Source organism: Falco biarmicus, chromosome 11, assembly GCF_023638135.1.
Source record: "Falco biarmicus isolate bFalBia1 chromosome 11, bFalBia1.pri, whole genome shotgun sequence".
NCBI classification, from domain to species: domain Eukaryota; kingdom Metazoa; phylum Chordata; class Aves; order Falconiformes; family Falconidae; genus Falco; species Falco biarmicus.
This window is the reverse complement of record NC_079298.1, coordinates 26,469,366-26,480,812: the sequence shown is the minus strand read 5'-3', so window position 1 is coordinate 26,480,812 and position 11,447 is coordinate 26,469,366. Positions and strand designations below refer to the sequence as shown.

The 11,447-nt window shown below is 39.8% G+C and overlaps 1 protein-coding gene across 4 annotated transcripts; it reads left to right on the top strand.

Annotated features, from left to right (window-relative positions):
* Positions 1–1,362: 1,362 nt before the first annotated feature.
* On the top strand, positions 1,363–9,664 carry HENMT1 (HEN methyltransferase 1). 4 transcript variants are annotated; one of them, XM_056356509.1, is made up of 7 exons: positions 1,363–1,874; positions 3,082–3,213; positions 4,768–4,880; positions 5,976–6,110; positions 6,504–6,686; positions 8,258–8,435; positions 9,018–9,664. In XM_056356509.1, the coding sequence occupies exons 2-7, from the start codon at positions 3,097–3,099 to the stop codon at positions 9,402–9,404; spliced, it is 1,113 nt and encodes a 370-aa protein (XP_056212484.1). In that variant the 5' UTR covers positions 1,363–1,874; positions 3,082–3,096; the 3' UTR covers positions 9,405–9,664. The 4 variants fall into 4 exon arrangements, with proteins under 4 accessions (XP_056212484.1, XP_056212483.1, XP_056212485.1 ...); XM_056356508.1 differs by lacking the exon at positions 1,363–1,874 and adding an exon at positions 1,894–2,193; XM_056356506.1 differs by lacking the exon at positions 1,363–1,874 and adding an exon at positions 2,206–2,596.
* Positions 9,665–11,447: the final 1,783 nt, after the last annotated feature.

The window sequence follows — 11,447 nt, the reverse complement described above, 5'->3', positions numbered from 1 at the left end:
ACTGCTGTCCTTCCCTATACCTTTTTGTGTTCTTAAGAATGTCAGACTGAATTACAAGTAGAATTTTACAGGATACCAGAATCTATACAATTTTAAGCCAGGAAGTGAAAGACTTCTATTAATAAACTTTACAATATCTCTCCAAGGTAAGAAAATACTATGCACAGTTTACAGACTGCCTAATTGAGACATAGGTACTAAATGATAGTTTAACCTTAAACAATGACTCAACGGCCAAAAAGAGCAACTGAGTTATACAACAAAGAGCCTCCAAGCTATCTTTTTTTTCATTGTACAAGGTATTAAAACCCTTATTTCAATTGCCATGTATTTTCTTTTCTAAAAAGCAAAAACCTAATTGAAAATAAAAAGTCAATTTATTAGACTAGTCAAAGAGATTTCATAGGAACCATTCCCTATACAAACATAGTTTCTGTGCATGACCAAACCGAGTTCCGCAGGTCTTTAAATCTTGTTGGGGACAAAATCCTATTAAAATATTTGACCAGGTGTATATATACTTTAAAATACATTTTCTATCCATGTAAAGGTTGGTAATATTATAACACTTATTTAAAACCTGTTTGCAATCCAAACTGTGATTGAACTAGCAACTCTCAGGCTGTCTTACTTGCATACACTGCTGTTAGTGCTTCGCTGTTACAACAGATGAATAACAATGGTAAAATTGTACATACAGCTCCCTATTTCTACTACTCATAAACCAAAATAAATACAAAGAAAAGCTAATTGCTATTGTATCCCAAAACCTGAAAAATAAAGCTCAAACAGAACAGAACCTTTCCAGTAACTTGAAATACCTGAAAATGTCTGGGTTGCCAGTTTGCAAGGACGCTTGCATACACTTTCTAGTTATTAAGTAAACAACATAGCCAACCTGCTGTTAGCTACCAATGTGCTGTCAAGGCCACATCCTGCAAAACTTGAAATGTGTAGCCAAGACTCAAGTTTAAGTCATTAGTCAGGTATCAGCATATAACGGTGTAGTATTTTCTGGAAACTAAAACAGATTGAATTGTGGTCTAATGTAGTTAACAAATCTTCTTTAGCCTCCCTACCACCTGAATCACCCTCCCTCTGTCCAGCTCCCGGCACAGGAGGCACACTAGCGTTTTCATACAGCAGCCCCCTGGGATGCACAACAGCTGTGACCAGGAAGGGCCACAGGACAGCTGGAGAAAGGCTTTCCTTCCTGCTGTGCTGGGCACGCAGATGCCAGCTCTTCAAGACACAAATCTCGCCCCAGTGTGGAAAATACTTAATGAAATCTTGCAAAAGACGTCGATTTTTTTTTTTTTTTTTTTTTTTTTTTTTTTTTTGGTAGCCTCTCCCTTACTCACCCCAGCAGAGCTCTTCCACTGCCTGTCACAGCCGGTGCAACTGTGTTAGTTCCCCCTAAGGAGAGTAACAGTCGCCTGCAGACACAGGAGCTGGCCCGGGTCCCACAGAACCTGCAAGAAACAGCACGAGGCGCAGTGAGGTGTTTTGGTGTGAAAACTAAGGACACCCCTTCCTGCTCATCACCCGTTACTGCCACAGAGGGAGGCTGGCAGGGGCAGAGATACGTAAAACAGGTGGCCCGCTGGCTGTGCGTGTGATGCCGATCAAGGGTCTGGCATTACCGAGGATGGGAAGCCATCCTCCTGCGCTAAAAGATATAAATAAATGTGCTGCCGCGCGGCCGCGGGGAGCTGCCGCCGGGGCGGGGGGGACTCAGGGTGGCCGCTTCCCCGGGGCTCCCTCGGGCAGGGCTGGCTCGGGGGTCCTGCAGGCGCCTGAGGCCGGGCCGGGGGAGGCCGCGGCCCCTTCCCTCCGGCGCCCCGCCGCGCTCTGCCCGCGGAGGGGACGCGGCGGTGGGTCAGCCTTCGGGGGAGCCCGCGGGCAGCGGCGAGGAGGCGGCTGGGGCGGGCGGGCAGCGGGGCCTGAGGGAATGGCTGTCGGAGGGGCGGCCCCTGGGCGAGGGCCGGGGCCGGGCCGGGGCCTGGCTGGCGCTGCGCTGGCGCGGCGGGGCTGGGGCGGCGGCGGGCTGCCGGGTGCGGGGCCCGAGCAGGGCCGGGCGGGCAGCGGGAGGCGCGGCGTCTCCTCAGCCGGGTGCTGGTGAGGGGAGCCCAGCGGGCTCGCTTTGCCCCTGAGGCGGCGGACGGCTGGCCTGAACATTGAGCCTATTTCCTGGTTGTGTACATATATTTGTATTTGTAGTTACGTGTGAGAGACAGTACGGGGCGGTGCAGCTACCGGCAGGCGTGCCCTGCTGCCGGGTGCTGGAGCTGGAGCTGGCGCCTCAGCGCCGCGGGCAGCCCCGGGCCGCCTCCCGCCCGGGCGGCCCCGCCACGCCGCGCTCGCCCTTCGCTGGGGCCCGGGCCCGAGTGGGGAGGGGGCCTGTGAGCTGCTGTGTGTGCTCCGGCGTAGTGCTTAGTGAGGCGTGGGAGGGCTGGAGGTGCGCTAATGGTTCTGACGCCATGTGGCATTAATGTTGGTTTACTTAAAAATGCAGGCGCTAGTACCAAGGCTTAGCTGGTAGTGAAGTTGAAGCCTAGCAGACCACCTCCTCTTCCACAACGCAGTAATTTATCAGGTATTTCCTGCTGGTTGTTACATAGTAGAAGTTGTATTGAGCCATACATACAGAAACCTAGATACAAAATTATCTGAATTGGAAGGTAAAACGAACGATAGACATGAGACAAGACAGCAGGCGCCTGAGTGAGAAATTATTTTTCTGCTCTTGTCAGAAAAGCTAAGGAAGATTAAGTATGTTGCAGTTGTGTAAACACTATGTAGGTGTGCTGGGTGAAGAGTGACAGATTAAAAAAACTTGGTTTTTTATGATTGTATGTGGTTTCTAATTGTTTATAAAGAGGTTATTTACATTGCTATATGTGGGGGGAGCAGCTAGTGCCTAGTTTTGCTAATTCCTGTATTTGTGTCATTCTCTGAACAGAACTGGGATTGCATCTACCCCTGCTTAATAGTGAATTGAATGCCAGTGAAAACTGCAAACTCTGTAATTTGATATGTTATAAAGTACTTCAGAAAGTAAGAGTTAACTTTTTATTTTAGCATTGACAAAATATCATGGATAAGAACTTTCAAGAAGAACAGTTTACAGGAATTGCTGAATTTACACCCCCTTTGTACAAACAACGCTACCAGTTCATTAAAGATTTAGTGGGGAAATACAAACCTAAGAAGGTTAGTATGTTTTGCCTTTTTATGTTACACATTTGCAGAAAGTTACCATTAGGTATCTCAGGAAGACAGGAAATGTGTAGATAACCTGCTAACCTAATTATGAAACAACAGTAGTGGAAGAGCTATTGTGAAAACTAAATTGCCGTAGCAGACACTTGATGATCATGTTTTGTTTTTCAGGGTGACATATAACTAATGTTAATCGATGGGAAGGGGGGAAAATATAAAAAAATGCCTTAGCTTTTTTTGGCGAATAGGTGGCATTCTGGTTTTAGTTTAATGCTGAGGGTTTTGCTTCAAGCAGCTTTCATCATAGTTTGGTTTTGCTTTCTAGAGCCAATAGTTCCGTATACGATATCGGGTTTTCCTCATCATTCACATGGATGTTTTCAGATGAGAAGTGACATTAAGAGTATGGGATTATGTGATGCTAACTATCCTCCACTTTCTTCAGCTCTTGTCACCCCCTCCTGTTTTTTCCTCCCCCCACCCTCCCCATATACCAGGGCTCTTGTTTCGATACTCATTTTGAAAAGTTAAATTCTTTCGGTAATGTTGTGTAGTAATTGCTGTTTTCTAATATGCCCTCCCCCTAGCACCTCCTCCCAAAATCTGGAAAGTTGAGAAATACCTGTTTTCAGTGTTTAACTCTGAAACTGATGTTAATGTCTTAGGGAGCATGCAAAACATTGATGAGAAATGCACCAGCACTGTGCTCACATAATGATACTTCTGATAGCTAATAAAAATCTAATCTGGTCTATGATGTTGTGGAACTGTAATCGGCTTTTAAAGAGAACATACTCAGGAGTGTTGCATCTGTATTTAAAGGTTTGACTTTTCTGATTTAAGATGTAAAATGGGGTGCGGGGTGTAAACTTCCTGTTTACCTGCAGGGTAGAGGTAAACTGAATAGAAACAGTTCAGGATTTTCACACTGAGAGCAGAGCAGTGTGCTTCAACCTTGCCTTAGCCAGGGAAAGAACAGTGGGGTTTGGTTTGTGTACTCAGCTACCTCTTAAGCTTACAGGAAAGAATATCTATTATATATTTGACTTTGTGGTCTGAATATCCCCAGCCTTCCCCACTTAAACATTAGACTTAGCCTGTAAACTTGTTTTATGCAGATGCTTTGCTGCTAACCTGGCTGCTGGTGAGCCTAATCTCTGTTTTGGATGGAGAGTAGTCTAGTGAAAAGCAGTGGTGAATGTGAAAATGGCTACAGCTTTAATAATTAAAATAATATCTTACTGTTGTTTATGTGGAAGACATTCTCTGGATTCAGTGGGATGTTCTACATGTAGTTGTTTATAGCTGTAATAGTAAAAGGTTAATCCATTTAAAACATTTTGTAGGATCTTCATATATGTTTTTAAAAGAATTTTCAAGTCCATGTCTGCCCTACTTGCAACTGTAAATTTTAGTTAAGATTGCAAAATGCTTTATTATTAAAAATTTATTTTGCCATAAATATGGAATTCTTATTTTATTAAAGTTTCTGAAATTACTTGGAAATATGCAGCATTTACACATTGTTTAATATCTAATTTACAGGTGGCAGATTTAGGATGTGCTGACTGCACACTTCTCTGGATGCTGAAATCCTGTAGTTGCATTGAGGTGTTAGCTGGGCTAGATATCTGTGCAAGCGTAATGAAAGAGAAAATGTAAGTTCTTGCTTTGTGTTAATTTCAGGTTTGCATTTGGCTTGGCCTAGTAACACGTTACATCATTTCTTAAAAAGAATTTCAAAATGAAGGTAAATGCGGAAATACGAGCTTGGCAAATGAAGAGCTAGCTGTTGTGAATCAGTTAAGTTGCACCTGTGTCTGTGGGCTACTGGGCTGTGGATGCCCTTAACTTCACCTAATGTAGCAAAGGTCCGAGTCATGGAATGGCCCTGAAAGTGTGTACATCTAAGAAATACACTGTTTGTAAAGGTACTAATACATTGTATTAATAATATCTGTTTATGGAAATACATGACGTTGCTGTGGTATGCAAATCTGATCTTTTTGAATTGCACATGTAACTCTTTTTAGTCACCAGGGTGGGGACTTCATGCTTGCTAACATTTTTTAAATGGGAAGCTTAGCTCAGTGTTTTGTGTCTCGCTTAGAAGGCTCTAAAATAAATAGTTTATGTGACTTTTGAAGCATGGGCCAGACTGGTGAGGAACACCCAACGTTTCTGTCTTAGAAGCTGATTATTGTGGTTTCAATGAGTATGTAGGATCTAGATGCTGATGTTATGACTTGTGCTTTCTCAAGAATAAATAAAAGTAGCCTTTTATTATATTTAATGCTTATCATGTGCTTTGTCTGATGCAGTATTTCGGAATGAAATTTGAACATATCTTTTAGTTCTCAGTGTATTTTTTTTGGAAAAAATAGGTTAATATGCTTGCCTAATAACTTCCCCAAAACCCTTGCAAAGTGTGTGTAAGCTAGAATTACTATGTGTCTAGACTTGAGCTACTATCTGAATTTACAAGCAGCTTTCCAAGTGGCTTGAGAGTATAGTGGAATTTTTTGTAAATATGAAAGACAACTGTTGGATTAATTCCTCTGCTTTTTCTGTCCTATTGTAGATAGTCATAACAGTGTTTGTATTAGAAATTAATTTTTTTATCCCTGTAAAATAGTTACCTTGTAAATCTCAAAAAGGTTAACTCTGTAGGGTGTTAGCTAGTTCAGTTGCATGCACAATTTGTTCTGTCCTAAGGTCCTTTCTATAACATAATTTTTTAAATACTTTTGTAGGCATAGGTTGTCTCCTCTTCCCGCTGATTATTTGAAACCATCTGAAAGATCCCTAACTGTTACCTTGCATCATGGTTCAGTTGCCCAGAAAGATCCTTGCATGCTTGGTTTTGACTTGGTAACGTGTATTGAACTGTGAGTATTAGGCCAATGTACTACACTTCTCTAAGTTCGTTAGGGTTCGGTTTGGAATTATGTCCATACTTTAAATAGACTGGAGGAAACTGTTCAAGCAGAAGAAAGTGGCATGTAAATTGTGCTTGAATTAACCATACTAAGAAATTAAAAGCTTGCTAGGTTATGGTGGAAAAAGGATATTGATGAAAAAGTACAAAATGCAGTAAGAGATTTTCTCAGACAAAATCTCTAAGCTGCTACTCAACTACAGTGCCAGGGCTAATATTGCAGAGCTAGGCTTAAAGTTACAGGGTACAGGCACGGGTTTGGTTTGGGTATTTTTTTACTGGTTAAGAAGATTAAAACACAGAAACATTTTTTTAAAGACATACATAAACTTATCCTTTACAGAATAGAGCACCTGGAAGAACCAGAACTAAAGAAGTTCCCTGAAGTGGTGTTTGGTTTCATGGCTCCAAGCATAGTTGTGATCAGTACTCCAAATTCTGAGTTTAACCGTTTGCTTCCAGGAGTGATGTTATTCAGGCATCCAGACCACAAATTTGAATGGAACCAAGTGCAGTTTCAAAGCTGGTAAGCTTACTGAGCATCGTATGCAGGCAGCTTGGAGTGTTCAGTAATGTGTGAAAGGAACAGCTATATCTTTTCAGAATGGCTTGTGTATGTGGTTTGGTGTCAGTGGAGTTCCACACCTACTGGTCTGGTGAAAATTTCTTTGCTGTTATCAATAGTTAAGCATGCTCCGTGGATTTTGCATGTTGTGAAGGTTTTTAGGTTAGCTTGCTTTTACTGTAACTGCTCTGCAAAAAATATCTAAAACTTTTACTTTCCTTTTTATATATCTTTATTTGCATTAATGCATTTGAAGTGTAAGATATTAATTAACCTTTTTCACATAATAATACCCTGCTATAGAAATGCTTCACACAAACCTAAGAAATCTGCTCACTATGTATGGTGCGTCATCAAAGCACTCAATTAGTCCAGACCTCTCTGTAAGAGTATGCAAGCAGATTTATCAAATAATCAGAGTAGCAGAACATGTTGAAAAAGGGGTAGTTTAATGGATCATGGCACAATGAAAGATTTTATGCAGAACATATGTACATGACAGAAGGTTGCGTGAGATGTATCTTACTCTAATACCATTAGATCTAATAAAAACAAAAGGGAGAGTGGGATGTATATCCTGTGATAACAGTCAACTGTCAGGCAGTTGTGGAAGAAAATACATGGCACAGTAAAGGATGCCATGCCTCAATAGCCAGCTCTTGGTCAGAAACTGAATCCTGGAAAACTTGCCCCTTGAATTAGGTTGTTTCTGCCACAGAGTTTAAAGTATGCAGTGATTTTCGAGTATATAGTTTTGAAAAGCTTGGAGCATTTATTTTTTCCTACGTAATGATACTAAAACCAGCCTGCATTATTGAGGATGAATACCTTAGACACCATTTATATGACTTAAAGTAAATTTAGATTCTGCTTTTGGATAGAAGTGAATTAAAAATATTTATATTGCTGACAGAGTGATATTTTTTGGAGCTGCAAACATGAGAGAGGAGAGGGTCTTTACATTTGTGTTGTGAAATATAAATACTGTGATATTCTCTAAAATACATGAGATATTAATTTAGTTTACTACTGCTTCATGGAGAATGTTGCAGGTAAGTAGTGCCGTGTTAGTTCCCTGCCCCATCACTTCTTTCACCTTTAACCTTGGTGAGGTAGATTTTATACACTTACAGCAAACCTCAGGGGTTTTTTTTCTAGTAACTGGTCTATTGTGGTTTTGGGGGGTGTATGTTTTTTATGGGTTCTTCTCAAAAAATTTTGCTCTCTAACATTGGTAGGTTTTAGCTCACTTTCTATGCATTTAAGACAGTAACCAACTGTGAACATGTGTTTCAATTTTAGAGATAACAATAATGTTTGGTTGCCTAAATTACCGATACTAAATGATTCGGACTGTGGTAAGGATATGATTACAGCTCAGATTCAGCAAGTTTTGACAGTGCTTATCTTCAGGCATGTGGGTATTATTAGAGAAACTATCAGGCCTAGGGTCTTGCTTCTGTTGGAGAATGCATTTTTATCACATTAAAAGATGAATATTTAGTATGATTGGGATAATTTGCCTTTCTTAGGGCTCTAGAGACTGCTAGACGTTATGATTACTCAGTGGAATTTACTGGTGTAGGGCACCCGCCAACAGGAATGGAGAATGTTGGGTTTTGTACCCAAATAGGTGTGTTTCTTAGAAAATATCCTCAAACCAGTGAATCTGCTCAATCTGAGAAACCCACTCAAGCAGTTTACAAAACGGTAAGTACTATTTTCTTCCTTTAGAAGGATGAATAAAGAGTAAAATATTCTATGATTTGCCTGTGTAGGTGTTTTTACTGTGGTCTACCATTGCTATCCAGTCCTAGGTGTGATTAACACACACTGTCAGATCAAAGGAGTCTAAGTCCATGATAAAGGCCTCTACGTTTTAGATGATTTGCAGTCCCTGTTTCCAGATGACAGTTCAGAAGTAGTTTAGAATCTCTGTAGCTGTGAAACTGTCACCAGAGCCTCATGAGGAGTAATGTGAAAAGTAAGAGAATGGTTAGAAATAATTAAAGCATTGCAGGTCTACACCTTGCCTGATCTGCAAGTATAGCTTGCAGACTCAAGCCTTATTTTTTTTGAAGTTCCATTAACTTACTTAATTGCCATTGTACTTGTAATACTTAAGTGACATTGTCTAGGTTTTTGTTACCTGAAAATGTTTAAACTAATAAGCAAGACAGGACTGAATCAAAAATTATGTTCTCATTTTAGAAGTTCTTTTTGACAGGCAAATGTTAAAATCTGAGCCAGTGGTAATGATAAACATTGTATTTGTTCTTCTGTGTTGTAAAGGTCTTCAAAGCAGTGTATCCAAGTCTTAAAGATGAGAAGTACCTGCAGAATGCAGTGGTCAGCGAAGTTATTTTCACAGCACAAATCATTAAGCAAAGTCTGCTGAACCATTTAATGTCAGAACATGATCCTACCGAGAGAAAATCCAAATTCCGACCCTCGATGAGCTGTTTTTCAGAAGGTCTTGGAAAACTAGTTGCTGGAAAAAGCATGGAACCATTTGTTAATGGAAATGTGGTTTATATACCTCTTACAACAATCTTTTCTTTTCCCAAAGTTAAAAATCTTTGTGGTACCTTTGAGAAGTTATGCAGGCTTATTGCTGGCAAGGTCACGCTGAGCAGTGATGGTTCTACTGTGATGTTCAGTACTGAACATGAAAATTAAGAGAATTGGATCACAGATTTCTTATACAAAGTTCAGGTAAAGTAATGAAAGTATTTTCTTAGTAGCTGTCAGATGGTGTGTTCTGTTATGCTAATGAGAACCACAAGATCTCACAATTTACCCATCAGCACCTCTCTGATTCAGTGAACGTGAGTGCTGACAAAGACTGCAGTAACTCATAAGGTTTTGAAGTAGAGTATCGGGGCTAAAAGGAAAGAATTTAATTCCTGTGAAGAAAAACTTAAAGAATTTCTGTTTGTTTTCTATTACTATATTGTAGCTATTGTTACTAGATTGTTTTTGGTAATCGTTTGTTAGCTCCAAGGGTAGTTGAAGATAACACAGAACTGTGGTGTTATGCTGAATAATCTGAGTCAGACCTGGGTTTAGGACAAGTTTTTTTTTTCTTAAGAAGATAAAATGTATAGATACCTTTTTCAAGATGAGCACGTACTCCATCTTCAGGAAAACCAAATCTTGTTCCAGATAAACTGGAATATGCCACAAACATTTATAGCTCAGTAAATCCAATACTGGGGAAGAGTGCCATGATGTTGATACAATATGAGAAAAAAAAAGGTAGATTTAGCCCTATTGTTTTATCCAGTTTCTTGATAACTGCTGCTTGGGGAATAACTTGCATCCTGTAACTTTCCAAAAGCTGAATTTAATTAATTTGAAACTGGTATCTTTGACTATTCTGGGGGTTTTTTTGTGGGGTGAAAAATAAAGTCTGTCATTGTGAATGCTAACCTGGCCCCAGTGTACAAAAAAATGTCTGCGTTTTCACGTGCAGCTGTTGTCCAAAAAATCTTGACAGCACATTCAGCAGAAAGTAAAAGCAGAGGTGTTACAGATAGTAGAGCTTACTGGCTTGGCCAAGATGCCTTTTGCCTAAGTAGAGCTGAATTGTAGGTGTAAATGCACAGTAAGCAAATACTAGACGATGGACTTATAAAGACACAGATTTTGAAGGATGGACAAGACTGGCCTGTTGATACAGGATTAATGAGGCAACACACTGGAGTTAAGTTTATTTGCGTACCCGAATTTTTTATAACCAATAATTTTAATATCTCAACTGAGTATTTGTTTTAAGTGAAGAGATGCTTAATTAAAAGGCCTCATTTGGTGCATGTTTTGCAATGTCATTGGCAGCTTTGAATGAGCTAGTATTATCAGAACCAACTTGTGTGAAACATGAAAGTTCACAAGTTTCTGCAAGTAAGAAATTCTGTGTAAGGCCTGACAGTTTCTTAGAGAAGATGACTGCATTCTACTGTCTAAATTTTTGAAATTAATTTGAACTGATTAGGGTGAAAGATCAGACATAAAGGGGAGAGGCAACTGTAATTCTCTGAATTGAGAAATGGTACAGGATCTATAACAGGCTGAGCTTCAGGGAAAGAAGAATGATCTGCAGTGCTCTGTCGTACTGAATGATTAACATATGCTTAATGAGCTTTGTCTTTTGTGGGAGATTTTTCTCCTACCACAAATAGACATGGATTATTAAAATCTAATACATTTAGAATTAATTTTCAGAATTAATGTAATTAAATTTCACCTTTAATCAATATTAAAAATGGTTTCTTTTTTTTTTTTTTTTTAGATTGTGATATGAACTTGCCATAGTTGGTATGTTACAATATACGTACAATTAAAAATTGGTAAATATTCTTTGGACAGTAATAAGCATAGCTGTTTGAGAATGGCATTGGGTTGTTATGAAAAGATACCTCTGCAGTTCACTGTACAATTTACTATAGTTAGAAAAATTTTTTGGACCACAGAACTTCTCCCTGGGTTGTTTCCTCTTGCAATGTTGTATCTTTAGTGTACTTTATAGCATAATCACTTTAAAATAAGGAAAAGGGAAAAGAAGGTGGACCTGTTGGATCTGGAGTTATATTTGCCTTGAATTTTGTATTCAGGTAACATCTAATTACAGGAATGCCTCATGAACAGACAAGATTGTATATGAATACATGCTTGTTTTTCCTCAAAACATTATACCCTTAAGGCTTCATAGCTACATTTGGA